The 22,186-nt window shown below is 37.5% G+C and overlaps 1 protein-coding gene across 3 annotated transcripts in view; it reads left to right on the forward strand.

Moving 5' to 3' along the window:
- glt1d1 (glycosyltransferase 1 domain containing 1) overlaps positions 1 to 22,186 on the forward strand; it is a 38,094-nt gene that overhangs the window by 9,210 nt on the left and 6,698 nt on the right. For all 3 annotated transcript variants that reach the window (XM_052563766.1, XM_052563765.1, XM_052563767.1), the window contains exons 7-8: positions 16,266 to 16,364; positions 16,510 to 16,559. In XM_052563766.1, the coding sequence (XP_052419726.1) occupies positions 16,266 to 16,364; positions 16,510 to 16,559 (149 nt within the window). The remainder of the gene's footprint in view (positions 1 to 16,265; positions 16,365 to 16,509; positions 16,560 to 22,186) is intronic.

Consider the following 22,186-nt stretch of genomic DNA (forward strand, 5'->3'; position numbering starts at 1 on the left):
CTTGCACAACTCCGTTGATGCTCTGTAAAAATAAACTCCATCCACTGGTCCCTTAATGCTGTTAAGGAAATTCCGCTCCATCTAATGTCACACAGAGCCATACTCGAAAAAAACTTTCCGAAACTTGTGACAAACCGGAAGGAGTATTTTTGGAACAGAAATACTCCTTCAAACGTACAACTTAATTTTTGAAACTTTGTCCATGTTTAGCATGGGAATCCAACTCTTTAACAGTGTAAAAAACTCAGTATGCATGAAATAGCATTTCTTCCCCCTTTGAAGCTAACATTGAATTCAGACGTGCCGTAATGCCTTCCTACCTTGAAATGCGTCCTCTGAAGGCAGCATTTTTCAGTTTTCAGATGCAGCCTTGTTGATATCACGTTCGAGTCCATGAGTTCACCTATCAATGTATCAGAGGAACGCAGCTTTCATTCTCAACCAAACTAACATTACTAGCCAATCAGAGCACAAGACGCTCATAATAGTATCCAATTGCAGAGTCACAGTTGATGAATGGAAAAGAGGCCTGCGTCTTGAGCATGACATTGAAAAAAGTTTTAGGCGCAGTGGTCAAAGATTTCCATCTAGTGTCATATTTACATAGAAAAGCTATTTAAAAGGCGTGGAGCTTTGTAAACACCTCAGAGTAATCTCGTCATCTGCATAACAACCATATGATTGCCAGAACGAATTTACTGGGATTTTTGAAAAGGTAGTGTTCACACATGATCTCTTAACGGTAATTTACCAGTAACGACTGTTTGTGTATGTGTGTGTGGGAGATAAATATGGGATAAATTCTTCCTCTGCATCTGCTGTGAGTTTGGGTTGCTTTACGTTCATCTGAGAAAACTCACTTGATTTGTACCACCTGGCCTTATGACATAAACATACCTGGGGACACTTTTTATCGAGACGCGAAATACGTACCAATTAGTTACATATCACTGCAGTTTCCAAAAGAAATTAACACTAGAGGCAATAAAACTCTTCCTATATATATAATTATATATATATATATATATATATATATATATATATATATATATATATATATATATATATATATATATATATATATATATATAATTTTTTTTTTTTTTTTTTTTTTTAATGCCATGTGATTTAAAGGGGTCATATGATACGATTTAAAATTTTCCTTTCTCTTTGGAGTGTTACAAGCTCTTGATGCATAAAGAAGGTCTGTAAAGTTGCAAAGACTAAAGTCTCGAATCCAAAGAGATATTCTTTATCAAAGTTAAGACTTGTCCACGCCCACCTGAAACGGCTCGTTCTAACATGCCCCCACATCTCTATGTCACTATGTGGGAAAATTTACAAAATGCAGCCCAAATGTTCACACAAAAAAAGAAGGTGTAGTTTTTATTCTCATTGTAGTATATTTGTTGCTGCCGTCGCCATGTTGTATAGACGCTGTGTGTTTCACTGTAAAAGCGAAACTACTTTGTTTGGCCTTCCAAAATAGTGGAGCGGCTAAGTGATAGAATCGTTCAGTTTATTTCACAAGCGTGAAAATTGGCATGAGTGCTTTCCGTGGGTCACTTGACAAGAAAATTGTCAGAGCCACTTGAAATTTCAAGATGGCCGACACCTTAGTGGAGCAGTTAAGTGATATAGTGGTTTATTTGGTGATACAAGCATGAAAATTGGCATGAGCAGTCTCTGATGGTCGCTAGACAATAAGCCACACACAGCTACTTGAAATTTCAAGATGGTGACCCTTTTTCAAGATGGCCACCACCTAAATGGAGCAATTAGGCTTAAGAAATCATTTAGTTGGTAATACAAGCATGAAAATTGCCATGAGCTGTCTCAAAGGGTCATTTGACAAGAAACCACCCACAGCAACATAAAATTTCAAGATGGCAGCAATTTTTCTGGATTACTACCATCCGCCATTTGGATCTTTAAATGATACATTTCTCATAGAAATGTATTGGGTTCCTCAAAAGACTCTGTCAAGAGAGGTAGTTTGACTGTGTTTTGTCTGACTCCTCACCCATGACCTGTCCAGTTTGGTAAAGCCTGTCAGGAGTTGCCTCCCACCGGCATAGGTCTCAGGGTTCATTGAGGTACACAAGCTCACTTACCACGACAAGGTAACAGTCACAATGGAGTTTTTTTTTTTTTTTTTACTAACAGTTATAAAACATGTAAAATTAATACTGAGAGGTGGGGAAACAAAAATAAGATTAATAAATTAGCACAGTTGTGGTGCTGAATGGGCAGTGCACCAAACAAAAAAGTGAGCAATGTCTAATACTGAATGTCAATAAGAACAGATCCAGAGGCAACAGCGACTCTGGCTGACACAGCCATGGAACCATGACAAACAGAAAGTATCTCAAACAAAACTAACAAACTAAACTGAAAATGTCACAGTGATGGTCTGGTGACAAAATAAAACATGATGCGCCGATGTGGAGAGGGGAAACCGAGCCATAGGCCTACAACGGAAAACATAGAGGACTAACACTGGCAAAAGAAACATGCAAAACGGTTCTAGCAGGGGCAACTACTAAGGCATGTGTAGTCCATATCTGAAGTAGAGCTGTAATCGGGCCTTAAAAGTTAGGCCCGACAGGACCCGAGCCCGACAGGTTTCGGCCCGAGCCCGACAAGTACAAGTACAAACCGACAGGTTTCGGCCCGAGCCCGACAAGTACAAGTACAAGCCCGAACCCGTTTACAGCCCGAAATTATTTAAATGTGCGCATGCACACAACTCTTTTGCCTTTTGTCAAAAATGATTCATTTATACATGTTTTTAACAATTTATTTATAACTAACGTAGACTACACCACTTGGAGTTGGAATAAAGAAAATAAAATAAGTCCTCTGTGACATCTTAACATCTCCGCATTCTAGACATAGGCTCATTAAGCCTATAAATAGACCAACGCACCAATAAAAATTAGGGGTGTCACGATTCTCCAAATCCTCGATTCGATTGCATTTTCGATTCTAAGGTCACGGTTCGATTCGATTCTCGATTTTTACATTTATTCTTTTTAACTCTACATTATGCATTTAAGACTAAATGATTATTTAGTTATTATGTGGAAAAACCTGTACTCACAGAGATTAGGCTAAGCCTACATGTTTTTGTGGGGGAAAATGATTGAATCCACTGTAGATGTCTTCAGCGCGTTCCTGTGCTCACTGATGGTGCGTCATTATTCACTCATTATTCTCATTATAAACCTGGTCAAAACTTTTCCACACCTCAGACTTTGCTTTAGTTGCTGGTGCAATCAAAACGTAATCACCAGAGGCTTGTCAGCTCAGATTAGAGCTGAAGATCTTTGCCCGAACCCGATGGGACCCGACGGGTTCGGGGCAAAGATCTTCAGCTCTAATCTGAAGCACTTAAACCTTCCAGTACATGCCTTGTTGCACCCACATTTGGTCAACTCCCAACAACTCTCTACAATAGGTGGAAGTGGAGTCCAGAAGACTTTCCACTCTTCATCCTTTTTAACCCATCCCCAGTCGGATGGGCTCGGCATTTGTGGATGTCACTTCAATGCTCGTCCCCACACGTATCGAGCCTCATAAGAAGCACGTTTATTTATTTATTTATTTTATTTATTAGTTCATTTAATACACCATGTAAATATGCCAGAATTAGTAAAAATATACTATTTTTCATCTGCAGTCCCTAGGCCGGTAACATAAATACTATATCTATAACATACTATAAACTAACATCTATATACAACATAAACCATGTATAAATGTACATACATTATATACATGTAAATATTTCCTAAATAAATAAATGCATATGTGTGCATTCATATACACAAAACAACTACACAGAGCACACACACATACACCATGCAAACACAAACCTCCTCTCCGGACGCGACCAGTCGCGACCAATTCCCCCCCTGCATTAATGACTAATGTTATAGTTAAAAGTGAGTACATGTCTGATTGTCTAAGAGCCACTGTTTTAATTGAGTTTTAAAGGAGGTGAATGAAGGACACTCGCGTATGACAAGGGGCAAGTTATTCCAAAATTTACCACCTATCATTGATAAAACTTTCTGTCCAAAGGTGGTACGTTTGGCATGCTCTTTGAGTGCTGCTTGAGTTGGTGGGATCAAGTCATATTGTCTTTGCTTTCTGGCAAAGAGATGAAGCCTGGCCTCATTCACAGTGGTGACATCGCTGGACCTGTCATACATTAGCAAAACAAATCTCTCCAAAGAGAATGATATTTTGCTCTGTTTTTTGTCAATGTGTTTTCTATGCCACCACCTTCATCTAGTCTGGTTGGACTAAGTAAGATGGGCAGAGCATTGATCTTATGAAATAATGGAACATTTCTTGCAATGGTGTCATAACCAGTACGATCTTGCTCTCTGTTGAATAAACTCGGATGAATGAGTTTTTCCTTGGTGTCCTGCTGACAAATGAAACCTCTGTCCCAGTTAGTTTTCTCAACTGTTATGATGGCTTCTGCCATGTCTGCAGCTAATGTATAGGCAGAGGCCGAAGGTTTATCCTTTTACCACCTTTTACCAAGCACTTTGATGTATGGTATACAACTAAATTCATCCCTTAACCCTACACTTAGCCGGATCGTTCATCCAATGCCCTTTATATCCTGTGCAATCTGTACACCATCCGGTTAACTAAAACCCCATTAACCTTTGCTCTGATCTCCCGCGCTGGCACACCTGTCAATTCAGGTGCGGCTATCTAACTGTTTCGGGGTAGATTAGATAGCATTTGGGATACTAACTTTACATTTAGCTGACATTGAACCCCACTCTGAGTTTAACAGCAGTGATATATCACCAGTGTGCCCTGGTAGTGCAGATATTCACTCTTGTCTAATCTATCTATAATCAACAAATCAACACAACTGTATTTTGATGCGTTTAAAGTTGTTCTTTATTATAATCTAAAACATCTAAAATAAAATGACACTATATCGTCCTTTAAGAAAAAAAACCCAATACATTTCTATTGGATAATTTATCTTTTGAGGATCCAGGGGTCGGCCATCTTGAAAATAGAAATTTCAAGTGGCTGAGAGTGTTTTCTTGTCAAGCAACCCTTAGAGACCAATTTGCATGCTTAAATCACTAACTAAACAATTATATTGCTAAACTGTTCCATTTAGGTGGTGGTAATCTTGAAAAATGGCCGCCATCTTGGAATTTCAAGTACCTGTAGAAGGCTTATTTTCAAGTGACCCAAAGAGACTTCTCATACCAATTTGCATGCTTGTATCACCAAATAAACCACTAGATCACTTAACTGCTCCATTAAGGTGTCGGCCATTTTGAAAAATGGTCACCATCTTGAAATTTCAAGTGGCTCTCCCAATTTTCTTATCAAGTGACCATCATAAACTGAACAATTCTGCCAAACATAAGCACTTAGACGCTCCACTAAAAGAGGACTATATCCGATGTCCGTCATGCCTGGAGTTGATCCGTGCTGGTCGCTGAGAAAATACATCAACTTTGCTCTGTGGATCGGCTTTCACCGTGGACGAAACGGAGTCACATGTGGTTGCCGCAAACCCAACAAACGCTCCTTCGTAGAATCCACCAGCCGCGGCATTCTCAAGACGCCCGCCTCTGCTCACTCAAGCCGGCCTTCGCTCACTCTAGGTTTGTGACGCGGTTTCGTTGAGAAAGGGAAACTACTTTGTTTGGCCTTCCAAAAGGGGACAGGGCATCACAGTATGTTAAGGTGCGTAACATTTCCATCAACATGCTTGAGGTATTCGCCCAATCACAATGCACTGGATTGCTGGCCGATCAGTATAAACCTCGCTTTTCAGAATGATGAGCTTTGTAAAAATCGGCGTGTTTCAGAAGGCGGGGCATAGAGGAGAAAAAATAAGGTACAGTATGTGGAAAATGTGTTTTTTGAATCTTAAACCGAATAAACACATTTCATTACACCAAATACGCAAACTAATGTTCTTTTTAGCAGCATCATATGACCCCTATAATATTTTGTATCTAGTCCAATGACATTCAGATTCATAAGGGTGACTTAAGTGTGACTTCTGGGGCTGCTGTGTATCGCTCCATCACTAATGAAAAGACCCACTTCCTAAGAACATGCGGCCTTACTCTATAAAAAGCTAAATGTACAGAGACTGATTCAAGGCCCAGAATATCTAATCCATTCTCCTGAGCTCATGTGTTGGCGTGTCGGAGTAATCTGCTCCAATGTGCCTGCTGCTCCGCATTGAAGATTGATCTCTACACAAGCCCATGCTTGTTTGTGGAGACCCCTGGGGCCAGTGCCACCGCTCTGAGATCAGTCGACACAAGCCTCTGCAGCTCTATCAAAGCAGGTGCTCTGACCCCCTACCATGCTGAGTGGATGCTGAGGTGGATGATGGGATAGCTGAGATGTCATCTCTGGATCATACCTTGGTTGGAGGTCTATAGTTGTGTCAAAGTTTTTTAGGTGGTGCGGGTTTTCACATGACAGAGAAGATCTGGGTGGTCCTCTGGGATTTTGCTGTATAGACCCCCTCATAGTACTGGGTAATGATGAGAGTCACGCCTGCAGGGGCTCATGGGAAATGAGGTCCTGATGCAGAGATGATTTAGTGTGCTCAGAGATGTGAGTGGCAAGAGTGAAGTTTTATTTATTTTATTCTTTTCTGAGGCTTTGAGCTGTCTGGAGGTGTAAGTATAGCTCCAGGGGTTGATTTTAGTGGAAAGACATAATTCAGAGAAACTTGTGAAGGGTGTTTCTTGACTAGGTCATTGAACCCCTCATGAGTGTCTGTTTTCTGCTATACTTGGTAGAAAAGCACATCTTTGCAGTGGTGTAATCTGATGTGTTTATTGACTAATATTATATATAAAAGACTAGTTTAAAATAGGGATATGTTTAATTAGAATAAAAAGAAATTATGATATGCTGCCATTTAAATAAATCATTATATGGGCTGCGTCTTTTAGAGGCAAGAACTGCACAGTGTTCATTTACACGCAGTTTATGATCCAGTGTTTTCAGTGTTTTGGAGTGGTTTGGTTTACAATAAATGCTGCTCCTCACAAACTCCATCTTTGCATTTGATCTGAGTTTGCTTAAAACGTGCATTTGAGAATGCAGTATGTGCCTTTACAGTTATAAAAAAATATAATAAATATGACTAAATTATTTTGGTAAATATTCCAATTATATTTAGTTTAATAATAGTACAAAAATATTTGTCATGAAAATAAGTTGTATTATTTTTCTGGTCATACAGATATGTAATCAGAACTCACATTTATCAGTTACTTTATCAAAAGAACTGAAAATCAAATTATTTGCATTTCATTATTTGACTTTATACTTTCCATTTTCCTCCTCCATAAACAACATGTAAAAACAGTGAACTTTGGTTATTCAATTTACATTTTCATAAAACTATCTCCTTCTTTTTATGTGGACTGTTCTTGGCCAGAATAAGCTGCAGTGTGTATTAAAACTAGGTTTTAACATGCTCAATTGGTCAAAAGTTATACTGCTATACTGCTTTGAAAAATGCTTCTTATTACATTTTCAAACGAGTTTAGAAGGAAGGATACCTATGTTCCCATGGACCTTTGGTCCCCTGATATAAAGTATATGGCACAAAATGAACACATCAAAGTGGTTCTGTGTTTCCCAGTTCAGTGGTCTGTTAACACACACTGTGCAAAACATAAAGTTCAGGGCTTATTTCCCTAACCTAATCCTAACCCAGGATAAAAGGTGCAATTTTATATAAATTCAACTGAAAAACATAAACCAAGACCCCTTTATTAATTCACTTGATGTTGAGAAGTTAGACTTTGTGGATGTATTTAATGAAATCATTTGGAAAGCTGAAAGTGATGTTCAGTGCAGCTGGTGTTTTCCAGTTCTAGCTCTAACCAGTTATCCAGTAATCTTTGAGTGATTGGAACACACTTTATAGTACTCTATACTACTCAAGGGTTTCACATGTGCCATATAAATCTGGGCAACATACAGTAGGAGACTAGGATTGACCCTGTTTAGGATCTCTCACAGTGTCTTCGACTAGAGGTAGTGTGTTTTATTTTTATGAACTCCAGTTTAGGCAAAATTTCACATGAATATTATAAAATGTAGTTAGCGCTGCTTTTAGCCCTAGGCTATGAAGCCATTGCTTTTGAGGAATGAATCCCAGATTGTGATGCCAGAGGTTTTATGTCAAGTCAGTTTTATTTATATAGTACAGAGCACGTTGTTTCAAAGCAGCTTCATCCAAAATTATAAATTTTCTGAAGCTTGTTTACAGTCTGTGTTGTCTTCATGTCAGAGGAAAAAGTGGTGAAATGTTTATGTATTTACAAAAAAAGAAAAAAGTATAGCTTCGCAACTAGACTGTTAGACAGGGTTCACCAATGCACTGATGAACAGAATATAAACAATTAAAAATGTAAAACGCTATAAAATGTAACATTTTAAATAAATAAAAAAAAAACAGTTTCTTACTGTGGTGTGGACCCATTTTAAAATAATTTTTAATATGAGGTTTAAAATGTATTTTACAACTTAATTAAAAGTCAGTTTTTAACTATGGCTCTTATTTTTACAGGAAGTCACCCATTAAAACATTGACAACCACAATCATGTTAAAGTTGCTCTTTATGATCAAAGGCAGGCTTAAGAAAGAAACTACGTAAACCAAGGTAAGGGGATGAGGAAGACAGGTAATAGGGAAAACATTGTGCGCACAGCTTACAGTTTGTCCATATCAGTTTCTGTGGCACGTGAAGATGAATCTTCTCCTCCCGCTGGAGAGACATACTGCTCTTGCCTTGATTTGCCTCAGTTTTTCCCCCACCTTCAGTGACGGGCCTGTTTGTTTATATCCTCCTCTTTTTCTTTCATGTGAACGCTTAGATCTAAAATGTTAGAAAAGACGCTTGTCTTCCACTGCACTCACACATATGGGCAAACCCACTAGATTGTCTTTATTTTTTTCAACCTTTGAGGTGTAATTCATCCTGCAGTAATTATATTTCCTTCTCAGGTGCATCAGAGTAATAGTCAAGGCATTCTTAACTGATCCTACAGAGAGAATACAGAAAATTGTCAGAAGTATGATAAAAGAATAGATAAGAGAGCTTTCATATATCAGTCCGTCTATCCATCACGAGTCTAAAAACATCGGACAGGAGTGATGTGGATGGCGGCTGTTTACAGGGAAGTGGAGAACATATTCCCCCTGCCGTCTTGTTTGAAGATGGCTGTAATCCGCCGTAAACCACTCTCGTGCACAAATCCTCTAACACCAGATTAGAGCACACGACCAAAGGCATCCGTGGACTTACTTCAAAGTTAAAGTTACTGTGGGAAAGAGTTAGCAAATTCACAGCATGCAAGGAGCCTGCAAATGTTTTAGAAAGCGGACCTGTTTCAACGATACAAATCGTGTGAATAGTGAATAAATTGGACCGATATAATCAAATTAAAGTTATCCCATGTTGTGTTAGAAATTGTAGATGAGCACTTTGGACATTGTAAACTGCAACTATTGAAAGCAGCATTTTGCTATCCATATACATGATTTAGCTGAATATCCCTATCCATCAATCCATCCATCTAGTGTGTGTGTGTGTATATATATATATATTTTTTTTTTTTTTTTTTTTTATAATTTCGCTTAAATGCCCTTTCTACCACCAAATATTAATTAATGGACAAATTACATATCTTAAAAAAAATCTATGAAAACATAAGGCTATTTAAAATGAATTAGTGAACGCAAAAAGATTTAAAACCTTGAAATGTGAACATCTATTGTTGTATTAAAAGTAGTAGAATTAAAGATCCATGGACATAAATGCTACCTTAATGTATACATTTTATAAGTAAGTCTGTAAGGAATAGTAAGCCTTTTTTTTTTTTTTTTTTTCAGTGTCTGATTACAAGTTAAAACGACTTCCATACAAATGTAATCCCCCATAAATATTTAATTTTCCTGCGTGTTCAGAGTTTCTAGGATATAGTAGGCTAAAGCCTTATTTCCCTCAGCCACATGGTGGAGTGCAGTATTTGCAGACTCTGGCAGTGAAGGCTGAACTACTTTTAGCGTGATTATTAGTCATGCCGTTTCTTTCTTTAGGTAAACATTTAGACTGCACCCCAGTGGTGCAGAGCCTTTGAAATCAGACGTCACACTTTATCTTGAGCTGTATCTGTTTGATCATCTGTTCCCATTCAAATACTGGTGCGGTGACAGTGCTCTGGTTCAGGCTGACATGCATGCTCTTTCTGATCCATAATAAAACATGATGGTGCCTCTTGCAGATAAATGAATATACTTCAAAGCAGAAAACAAAAAAGGTTTCCAGTTTTCCCTTCTCACTCATCTGCCCCTCATATATCTGATCTGAAATACAGTAGTAGTGAGTTGTGTCATGCACTCAGCAGTTACTTACAGTACATACATCTGAACTCTCAGATAACATGAGATTATAGTATGTAATCAACTAACCTGAGAATAACAATGGATTGACTTCAGATAAACTTCATTTATGATGTTGCAAAATTCTCCTGTAGTTATTTTGGCTTGTTTGTGTATCCTTTTTCATTTGTTTTGATGACCTTTTGATCCATTTAGTTTTGGATTTGGATGTTTGAAAATGCTTTGCCCGTGATGCATATTAACTGACCCTAATCTTTAGTAGAGGTCCGCTGGTCAAGATATACCCACCAGCACTATGTGGAAACTACTTTGTCTGTTTTTTGTCTTAAGGAACTCCTCATAGAGTGAGATTAAACCCAAAGCTATGAGCTAAAACATATTCCGACATTGTGAGGTTTTTTTCTCACCATCTCCTTTTCCAGGTCATTATGAATAAAATATGTGTAATGAAACCGTTCTATAGTGGTATATAGTGCTGCATTGCAGACAACAGCTCTCCAAAAATGGATGTCTGTTTTAAATAAGATAATTGCATCCTATCTAAAATGAAAGTCATGTACCAACTTTTGTTACTTTGTGCCCAGCTCTCCCCTACCACTGTAAATAAATACATTATAAATTCTCATCTCTTGCACTTTAATTCCATTCGAATGTAATGCCCACATTCCCTTGGAACTAGAATCATGGCGGAATTTCATGTCGAGTCCACTTTGCAGAGCACTTGCAGACAATGCTTGAATGCTGCTGCCTGAACAAGAGACCCCCTTACTGAAATGAAAGTGTTGACTGGTATCACTATCTCATGAACGCACCTGTGGATCTCCACCAAATTCGGGGGATCCCTTCAGCTCGAGGAGCCCTCTGAAATGCCACCCTCTGCGAGTTGATAGCCCCTCGGATTTCTATATCATTCAGCACCGATCCGCAAATGTAACCACCTATAACTCCTGAATCCCAGGGGCTACTGATGTCGGGGTGGTCTAATTCGAAAGAGGGCCTCTATATGTACACTTGATATGTGTTCGTGTGGATTCCTCGAGCTGAAGGGATCCCCCGAATTTGGTGCAGTTTTGCCGCGCCATTACAGAGATATGACCATTCAAAGTTTCAGTGGTTTTCCTTAGAATTAAGCTTTAGCATTTCAACCAGATCGCCAGTAGCAAACAATGGAGCGCGCACTGCTGTACAAATGACACCATTTCAAGTATTTTATTTGCATTATATGTTCTAAAAAAATAAAAAATCATATCGGCAGCATATCAGCGCCATATTCACCGATACCGATATATCATACCGATATTAACCAAAACTATATATCAGTCGGCTCTAGCATTTTTTGTCAATGTGATACGAGGTCATATCATATATTTAAATCAATATGAAAAACAAATAATGAAATATTTACACTTTTTTATTATTATTATTATTTTTTGGTGCTTGCCCAAAAAGTATTATAGCAAAAAGCATGTTCACTGATATGTAACAAGGAACAAGGAAAAGGTGAATTATATAATATGTTAACTTTTCAAATAAAAAAATAAATAAGAGAAGCTATGGATGTGAATTTTGATTACCCTTTTTTTAAAGATAACTTTATATACAGTATGGCTATTGTGAGACTCTTGGCTTATCCATCTGTGGGGTAGATGAGGTGAAACCATCCCTGACTTTCACTTTCCAAATGAAAATTCACTCAAAGCCCTTGTCTGAGAGTTAAACCATTGTAAGCAAGTACCCCTAAATCAGTCGTCTAATCCTGGAGCTTTACCTCACGTCACATACCTCTGTGTCCTTCCCTCTCAGAGTTAAAGCTGTCCTCATACTGACTTATGACCAGCCTTAGCCTTTCTGAATCTTAACATCATTGATGAAACCAAAAGCAAAACCGATTCCAGATCAGGGGGCAGTTTCTGATAAAAGCAACAATGCTCAACTTTAAGCAGCTTGTTGGTGGATGGGTTGTAGCCAAACAAGTAGTTCTTATGAGCAGAGTTCACAGATCATTTCGTTTATCACTCTTGTCCTCAGGCGTATAGCACTGATCTCTGGTTTTACCTGCTAAAACGCACAAAATAAAGCACTGTGACTATAACATTTACATTAAGCAGACACTTTTATCCAAAGCAACTTACAGTTTATTCAAGCTATAAGTTATTTTATTTTTTTTACCAGTATGTGTGTTCCCTGGGAAAATAACCCACACCACTGAGACACAGGAACACTATAAAGATACAGTTTCCAAAAGATAGGTAATACTATAAACCAGGGGTTATCAAACAGTTTAATGCCAGGAGATAATGCATAAAAACAGCTATACTTAATATATGTATTTCATGTAGACAAACCACATTAATATCGTGTATGAAAAAAAACTGATCTTATAACAACAGATTTTTAAAATGGCATTTACATTGTCACTGTACTAAAACCAAAACATATTAAATATTAACTGGAATATATTTATATTAACAACATATCCATTTCTACCAAGTATTGGATTATATAATAAATATTTTCAGAAATAACTTCAGTTAAATTTAAATATGATTTATCATTTTTTTATAATACACTTATTTATCAGTCAAACAGAGTATTATGGAAGATAAAGCCAAACCACAAGTGAATAAAATAAAAGTGAAGAATGGTGATGAATAAGGGTGCTTTCACACTAGCACTTTTGGTGCGCAACCGGGGTCGATTGACGTCAGAATTCGGTTCGTTTGGATGATGTGAACGCTATCTTCCGTATTCGGATGCGCACCTGGGAACCGTACCCGAGTCCGCTTAAAAACGGTGGTCTGGGGTACACTTCATAGGGACTCTGGTACAGTTCGCTGCTCATGTGAATGCAATCATACCAAATCACGGAAGTGAACCGCTTTTAATGACAAATTATTTGATGAAATTGTGTATTTGTGTGTGTTTTTTCACTCACTTTCCTGATGAGTGTGACTGACCCGCTGCAAGCAGAGAGCTGTACATCTCATTTATGTTCGCCTTCAATGTTCTTTAGAGCATTTTCAGTAAATTCGTAAGACAGACGCAAGTGCGGTTATGTACTGAAGCTTTATCAATAGGTCCGGGACTCGATTAAAAAAATTAATCTAATTAATTAGAGGCTTTGTAATTAATTAATCGAAATTAATCGCATTTTAATCGCATATAAATATTTGACCTGAGAACAGTGAGAAGTATTTTATTTATTTTTTTCACATGGATTTATAGTATAATATCCGTCCTTCGGATGAGACGTTAAACCGAGGTCCTGACTCTCTGTGGTCATTAAAAATCCCAGGATGTCTTTCGAAAAGTGTAGAGGTGTGACCTCTGCATCCTGGCTCAATTCGCCCATTGGCCTCCGACCATCATGGCCTCCTAACAATCCCCATATCTGCTGATTGGCTTCATCACTCTGTCTCCTCTCCACCAGTAAGCTGATGTGTGGTGTGTGGTGGGCGTTCTTGCGCACTATAGCTGCCGTCGCATCATCCAGGTGGATGCTGCACACTGGTGGTGGATGAGGAGATACCCCCTGACTATGTAAGCGTTTTGAGTGTCTAGAAAAGCGCTATATAAATGTAAGAAATTATTATTATTATTATTATTATTATTATAATACCATTGAATAATGACTGAATACATAAGCTTAAGCAACAAAATATTGTTTATTTTTGTTCAACCAAGTCTAGCAGACCAGTGCAATTTTTGCCATTAAGTGTAGCAATAGCATATTTAGAAACAATTTAGAAATAGTATATTTCAGAAATTCAGGAAGCTTATAGGTGCTGGAACCTTCTGTAAACAGTTTTTTAAGTAAAACACAATACTGTCAAGTACATTCAGAACATTGGAAACCCTGACTATTAGAAAACATCTCTCTGTTGCTTCAGATGCCATAACATACTTAGTCCAACTCTCAATAACCTTGGCCAAAACAATAAAGAGTTCAACATAAACTGTTGCACCAACAAAATAATACATAGTTCAACATAAAGTGTAAAGTCCACGCTAGCTGCTATATGTTTTGCGTTAAGGTGATACTTGAGGTTCAATGTGCTGCGGTGATAGGCGAACGCTAGTTGGTGCTCCAGTATAGTCTGCCGAAACTCATCCAGTGAGAAACGTTCCGCGGTGCAAAAATAAGTTATTAAAAATGCGGGAATTTTTTTTCTGTAATTAATTAATCTTAATTAATTAATCCCGGCCCTATTTATCAATAAAACTAACCGTTTAAAAATGTAATACACAAAAGTGCACAGAGTAATGTTATGCATTTGCCACCTTCTCCTGCGCTGTCGTTAACAAGCAACGGGGGTAAACAGCTGCTGGCTTGATGACGCAAGCGAACCGCGGTTCAGACTCAAATGTTATAATATGAACACAATCCAGACGGGGGGGGGTCATCCGAACCAAGTGTGAAAGCACCCTAAGAGATTAGAAATAAGCCAGGACTCTATATACAAAAAAAGAAAAGAAAATTTTATAGATTATAAACTCTATTTTAAAAGATATATGTTTGAAAACTCCACCAGTGACCTTTTAACTCTAACTTCAGTGAATTGACAGTGTCTGACATGAGTGAAATTTGTCATTATTATTGAATTTTCATTTTGTGACACAAGTGGTGCAAAATTACTATTTGGTTTTGCCAGTTGAAATATTTTTGCATTGTTAGTGTCCAGTGAGGTAGACGGTTCATGGTAAGATTTAATCATATTTTGGTCAACTCTGTTTAAGCCTGCACTGACTCACATTTGACACGCAGTTGACATGCATGTGTAAGCGTGCATACACTAGCACTTATATTTTGTGGATAATCTGGAATAGGTGGGATTTAAACGAGGGATGATCTGGGGTAAAGTACAGATTTGGACTGAACAGTCCCACGGATACCGGCTACTGACTAAAGAGAGAGGACTGTGTCACATGGACTTGGTGACATCATCATGAACATCTTTGTGCCTGTGGGTTATTTCAGGGCTGTTTAAAAATAGTAAATATTGCATGAAACATTAATTGACTAATTAATCAAATCATACTTTTGAACTTAATCTATAGGCCTCGTGAATTCATGAATGATTCTTGTGAGTTGTACTTGGGATAGTATTGTCATGTCCAATGGTAGAAAAATCTTATTTTTCTATAAGTTAATATGCTAAATGTACAGTATTATTTTTCCTTATTATCCTCAGTGATTTCTGTCTCAGATGGTCATTCTGTAATCCAGATGTTTTGCATTAAACCACAGAATATCCATGGTGATTTATAAAAGTGGTTGTTACTTGTGTATACTGTTGGTAATAACGTATATACAGTGCATGCTATGAAATACTTACTTTTTTATATGCCATATTGGTAAAGTACATGTCACGCATGCTACTTTGAGCCAGCAATCAGTTTTGCATTCATTGCATCTTTATGACCTTGTTTGATGGATTAGCCTCATTGGATGTGGGGTACAGCATGTATGCATTGATTTATGTCACATTACATTTTATTGCTCCGAAATGCTTAAACATCTGATTCAGGATAAGCAGTTTCTCCCTGTAATTTGGTGTTTCTTCAACTATTGGCAGTTTTGACACTGTTGACAAGCATTCAGTGGTGGAAATGACATTTATACAGTTTTGGGATAATTTGATGGACTCCTGTGTCCAGCGAAGGCTAATGTCATAGCTGTCATTTCATGTATCTTAAATACAAACCTTAAATCTTCTTTGTTATTTCACTCTTTAAAACTGTAAGATCTGTGCATTTGAAATGTGGCAAAAAGTCTTCAAAGATTCCAAGGCTGTCAATGTGAAACTTTTGTCTTGTGTCTTAGGTGTGCGTGCCAAACAAGAGGAAAATGTACGTGTGTTTTTGCTGGTATGTGGACTCAGACGAGTTAAGGATCCTCTGTATCTTCTAGACGCTTTTGCAGGTATTACTGTTCGATAAGATCACCGTTCATCCTCAGTCATTGTGCAACTATAAGCTGTGACAGTCTTTAAATGTTAACCTAATTATGAAAACATAATTAGCATAATTATGTGTGTTAAATGAATTTTTTTGTTTGTTTCTTACAGAATGGCACAGTCAGAACCCCCTAGTGACCCTCATCATCATTGGTCCCAAGGTCTGTCTGTCTGTCTTTCTTTATTTATTTATTTCTATTATTACCTAGTCCTAGTTTTTTATAAAATATGATTTCAGACTTGCCAGCTTATTGCATGCATTGTTGGTTACAGTGTTTACTACCATTTTATTGATGTTTTTATCTATTTCTTTTCTATTTTCTTTATGAATGATAACTATAATAGGTTATAGAGTCTAAAAGTTGTTTAAAAATGTATTTATTATGAAGTAAAAAAGTTTTCTTATTTTTCATATTTGCGATGTTCAGTTATGTGTAAAGCTACTCTGCTTTAAACACGTTATTACGTAAATAGTCAAGTCAACTTTATATTTATACCACTGTGTACAATACAATACAGATTGTTTTAAAGCAGCTTTAAAGCGTTAAACGGGTAAATATTGTGTCGGTATTGCAAACAGTTTATTTATTTATTTTTTTTAGTAAAAATGTTCAGTTCATAATTAATTAAATGATGTCATCATGCAGCTTAGGACAGTTCTCTTACAATAGTGTCTAAACACATAATAAATATAATTATTTTTTAGTTTTGTGTCCCGCTGAAACGTGTACAATGTAGGAAATTCCCTAGATAATCTATTCCTCGAAAGAAAGTAGTTGACAAGCCCTAGTCTAATTATTCAATTTAACACCCATTCCTGTTGCCGTCACCACAAGTAAAGCCATGAGACTGTTCTACATGTGTTGTATATCCTCTCATGTCTAGTTAACCTCTCTAAAAGCCCATAACACATCCTAACATCCTTTACTGTCAGTATTGGCGCATGTGGGCAGCATGTTTCTGTGGATTCCAAAGTAGCGCTAATTGGATGTAGCAAAGATAATAACATTAGCATGCATTAAACTGGACTTATCAGAGGCATTTAGAGGCTCACTCAAGCTAGAGCAGTGGAATCATGCAAAGGATTGGGGCTGCAGGGGACTAGCATAAGCTGCGAGCTGTTCATAGACCTGCAGTGCTGTGTGATGCTAGGGGAGGCTTGTTAGCTGCTATGTGCTAATGGCTAGCCTGTGGCAGGCCATCTGCCACTCCAGATTATGTGCCAAGCCTAGGTGCTGCCATTCTGCCAACCCGATAGAGAGGTCACCCTCCCCCTCTGGGCAGAATCTAGTCACAAACATGGGCAAATATTTTTAGAAATAAAGAGATTTAAAAGATTGACAAAGTGAGGAGGAAACAAACAACCCCAAGGCAAAAAAATAAAAAAAAGTTTCTGTCCCTAAGTGTGTCTGGGGAAAAGGTTAGAAGAGAATCAGGAACTGACCGAGTCAACACAAGACCTCAAGCTCATATTGCTTCCTATTTCAACAATGAAATTTTTACTTTTAAAGTTTGACTACATATGTTCTGCTTCATTTGGGATCAAGCGCCAGTGGTGTTTTCTTTCCATAATTTTTTTGTTTGTTTTTTTACTATTCTTTTCTGGGTGGGTGTCAATTGCAGCCCATGGAAACCATATGGTAAAAAGTTGTGGAATTTGGCACACTGATTAATCTGGGTCTAAGTTCTCCTAGGAAGTTTGTATTGAAAAGTTAGGAAGTCGTAATTATGATGGGTCAGGTGGGTTCAAATCACTTTGTCAAAGCAAGATGGCAATATTGGCAAAGTTGGCATGACATAAAAATTCGCAGTTTTCATGTTTTCACATTTTGTTGTGAACTATTCATATGTGCATATGTTTCTTTCTTTTTTAAAAGGGGTCATCAAATGCCCAATTTTCACAAGTTGATATGATTCTTTATGGTCTTAACCCTCTGAGGTCTAGGGGGTTTTGTGGGAGGGTTTTGGGTCAGTGTGACATCTCTCTGCAGAGAATCTGTGAAACAGCTTGATTTGAGAAAGGGGTTATGATTTATGGGGATAAAAAAACTGTTGGACTGTTATCATTTAAGGGTGGTTGTGTACACACACTGCCAAGATACATTTAAGTTCAGAAATGTAAAAGTGAATTTAGCTTCCGATGACACCTTTAACTGGACGCCATGCCTGGACTTTCTGGTGAAGACTGAATTCTTTCACACTTCTCTCTGACTTATGCTGGACTTTTCCATTCATTTTAGCCACTTAAACCCCACCCCTATTTTAAATTTGATTGAAAGTTCACATTTGTTTTTAAACTAAAAAACTAAACAACAATGAATGGATAAGTCTCTGCCATATGAGATGTTTCACTCGGGTGTACTTCACATTACAAAGAGAAGATCTGTTGCTGCTTCCTGGTTCATTGGGACATGCTCTCTACTTCTGTCATGACAACTCTGGGATGGAAGGGCATGGTAATGTTCATGACGCTGTTAATGTATTTGGTCTTTGCGGAATAGATCTGCTACTCTGCTGCTGCAACGGAGCAAGTACAGAGACTTGCTACTGCCAATACAACCACAAAATGCTGCTGTGAGCATGTAAGAAATATGGCTGGTGCACATATAACATGAATTAACCCCCATATAGCATACATAAAATCACCCCATAGCAGATCTGTACAGGTGGAGCTGGGGAAGGTAGAGGGTTCTGAAGACACTGCAGCTGCTACAGCAAGCACAAGCCAGTTTTCTGAATGTTGATCAGTGTGCTTGTTGGCTGCTGATACAAAAGGAACCAGTGAGCTGCACCATGTGATGATGTCATTTTGTCAGATTGAGTTTGACCAATTGGACTGCATCATCTAGAGTTTCATGCCAAACTTTTTGGATTTCTACGTTATGATGAAATATGTGCATCAGGTGTGTTTCAGCTTGCTTTTATTCAATTCATGAAGGTGTTTTAAACTGAATTATTTTGTGGTTCTCTCATAATTGTAAAATAATATCATATTTTGTTCATTCAGTCTAGCTATAATTTTATTATAAATAAAAGAAAATATAATTAATTTAAACAAACTTACTCTCAAAACAGACACTGCATTCATTGCTTTTGCATTCATGGCTTTTGTGTGCATTCAACTCTTAAATACAATTTATCTGACCTTAGGTAGTCCTGTGACTCACCTGTCAATCAAATTGTAGCACCACAAACTGCTCAAATTGCAGAACTGTTTATTTTTAAGTTCTTTGGTCTAGATACAGTGTTGTTTGTACAGGGTGTTGTTTGTATGTTTTTTCTCTGACATCTTGTCTCATGCAAAGTTCAGTAAAGTTTTTAATTTCTGAATCTCTGCCTACCGGATTTGTTACCAACTTTGATTTCAACACACATATTTTTTCACTGATTTTGTCTAGTTTTTATAGTTGGGTCTAGACGATTGTCAGACAAAGCAAAGTTAGCAAATTAATTTTGGGAAGTAACCATGCAGGAAAGATGATGGCGCTAATGGCAAACAGGAAACAAGGCTAAATCTTGGAAATTTCTTGGAAAATAAACCAAGTAGAAATCACTGACATTTATATGACAAACAGTCATATTAGAATGTACTTTTTAATGGTTGCAAAGTTTCTTCCTCCTCAGACAGTATGTGATTTTAAATGCACCTCTTAAAGTTTTAGATGTAAACTTTCTGAAGTGTTTTTTTTTTAGTTATTAAAGTGGTAGTTATTATTTATATATAAGTCTCTGCTATTTCTCTATAAAAAAAATACCCAAGTTTGTTTTAAAGAAACTTTTTCTTCCATTCCATTTCCTCAAAATATTACCCTTTTCCACTCAGTGGAAATATACAACATGTCAAATTATTGTCTGAAAATCTCCAAACAGCCACTTTTTTTTTTTTTTTTAATATATGAGCACCAAAATATAAACCAATTCCCCACACCATTAGCTTTCATCCTTCTTTATGCATTTCCCACCCAGTCTGACCCAGCACCTGACAACAGATCCTGTCGACTAACTCGGTGGCTTCACTGTTCCTTCCTTTCCTCCTGAACTTTGGTACCTTGAGTTTTTCAATGTGTCCCATTTCCACAGCCACCTCTCCTCAAGCCCCAGCGATTTCACCACACTGACACGATGCTTCCTTCTGCCACAAACTGACTTTTGTTCTGTGATGTTTCTTTGAGATTCACACATCAGGTGGAGACACATTTTCCTTTTTCTTGTCTGGTTGCGTCTCCAGTGATGTTCAAAGGCTTTCTTGTTTGAGTGTGGTTGGCTCCAGGCAAACCGATGACACTGGCAGTTGCTTACATGTTCTTGTAAGCTGTGGTGTGTTTTCGTTTGATAAGAATATCTGGAGAGTGGTAAGACTCATTGTTTCTTTGGGGAGGGGCGGGCTCATCTTGATGACATCAAATGAATCCCAGAAGCCTTGTGTTTCTTTTCTGCCTCCTTTTGGTTTGATTTGAAAATAATATTTAAAGCTGCATTCCCAAAATACGTTGAAACATGCCCCTTTAATTATGTTTATAGGTGCTTCTGATTAATGACAACTAATACTTTTAGTGGGTTTATTTTGGTGATCAAACTTCTCATTGTGATTCTCATGTGTGAGAGTTCAAGATGTTAACTTCTTGTTAATGTTGATTAAAGGACACATGCTAACTTTTTAATACAACAAACTGCCAATACTTGTTATTTTCATATTTGAGTGTTTGATAACCAATATTAACAGCACTTTTAACTTCTAATTCATCACTTTTGTATTTTTATACAAGAACAATGAAAACATAATATGCATTACGATTATTATGTATTATTATTACCATTTAAAAGGTACTGTATGCATATCTATAAAAGCTATTAGTCAGTCGTTAGTATTTGTTTTTGTCTCCAATGACATCATGTCTCATACTGCCACTTTTTCTTTTCATCAGTTTTTCCCTCCGTCCACTGAGTGGAAACACAACACACATAATTATTTTCTGAAATTCTCCAAACAGCCCAAACTTTTGTGCAATAGGAGCGCCAAAACATGAACCAGCTTCCCTCCTTCAATCCTTTATGCATTTGAACCATTCCTGGCATTTTTAATTGGTAATTTCCAAGCAATATTCATTTGAATGCTATTTTTGAGTTTCCTCTCTTTTATATTTGTATTTTGTTCAAATTGATTATAGGACAAAGGTTTGCCGAATCTTTTGGGTTGCGATTGAACAGCTTGTCCTGTGGGATGGACCGATCACACGATATGTTCTTAGCCAGCAGCTTTAATTTAAGCAGTACTCTTACATTTTACTATCACTATTAGATTCAAATGTGCATCAAATATCACATTTCACTTAGAGAAAGAGAGAGAAAAAAAAGAATAGGCAGATAGTGGAATCAAAACAAACAGGATTTGTAGAAAGGCTGTGCTATGCTCACACATTCATATCATCTTTGACCCAGATTGCATGTGCTGTGGATGCTGCAGCCGCCCCGGCCAGCTAATACACGCAAAGCCCTCATCGTAATGAATCAGACTGAGCAACAACCCTACCCTGACCCTAATCTCTGGAAATCTATGGGATTTTCAAATGCGTTTTTCCCTCAGGACAACTGGCCATGTAGGAAATTATGATCAGTATGAAATGTTGTCTTGTCCACAGGCCATGATTTGGTATTATTGACAGTATTTTACAGGCAGGGGAAAAAGAGCAAAAGGGAGAAGAAAAAAAACAGCAACATGGGATTTGTGCTCTTTATTGCTTATGAGCAAAGATAAGCCATAGGAACTTCTGCGTAATACCGAAAGTAT

This window comes from Carassius gibelio, chromosome B8 (genome assembly GCF_023724105.1).
Source record: "Carassius gibelio isolate Cgi1373 ecotype wild population from Czech Republic chromosome B8, carGib1.2-hapl.c, whole genome shotgun sequence".
Lineage (NCBI taxonomy): Eukaryota > Metazoa > Chordata > Actinopteri > Cypriniformes > Cyprinidae > Carassius > Carassius gibelio.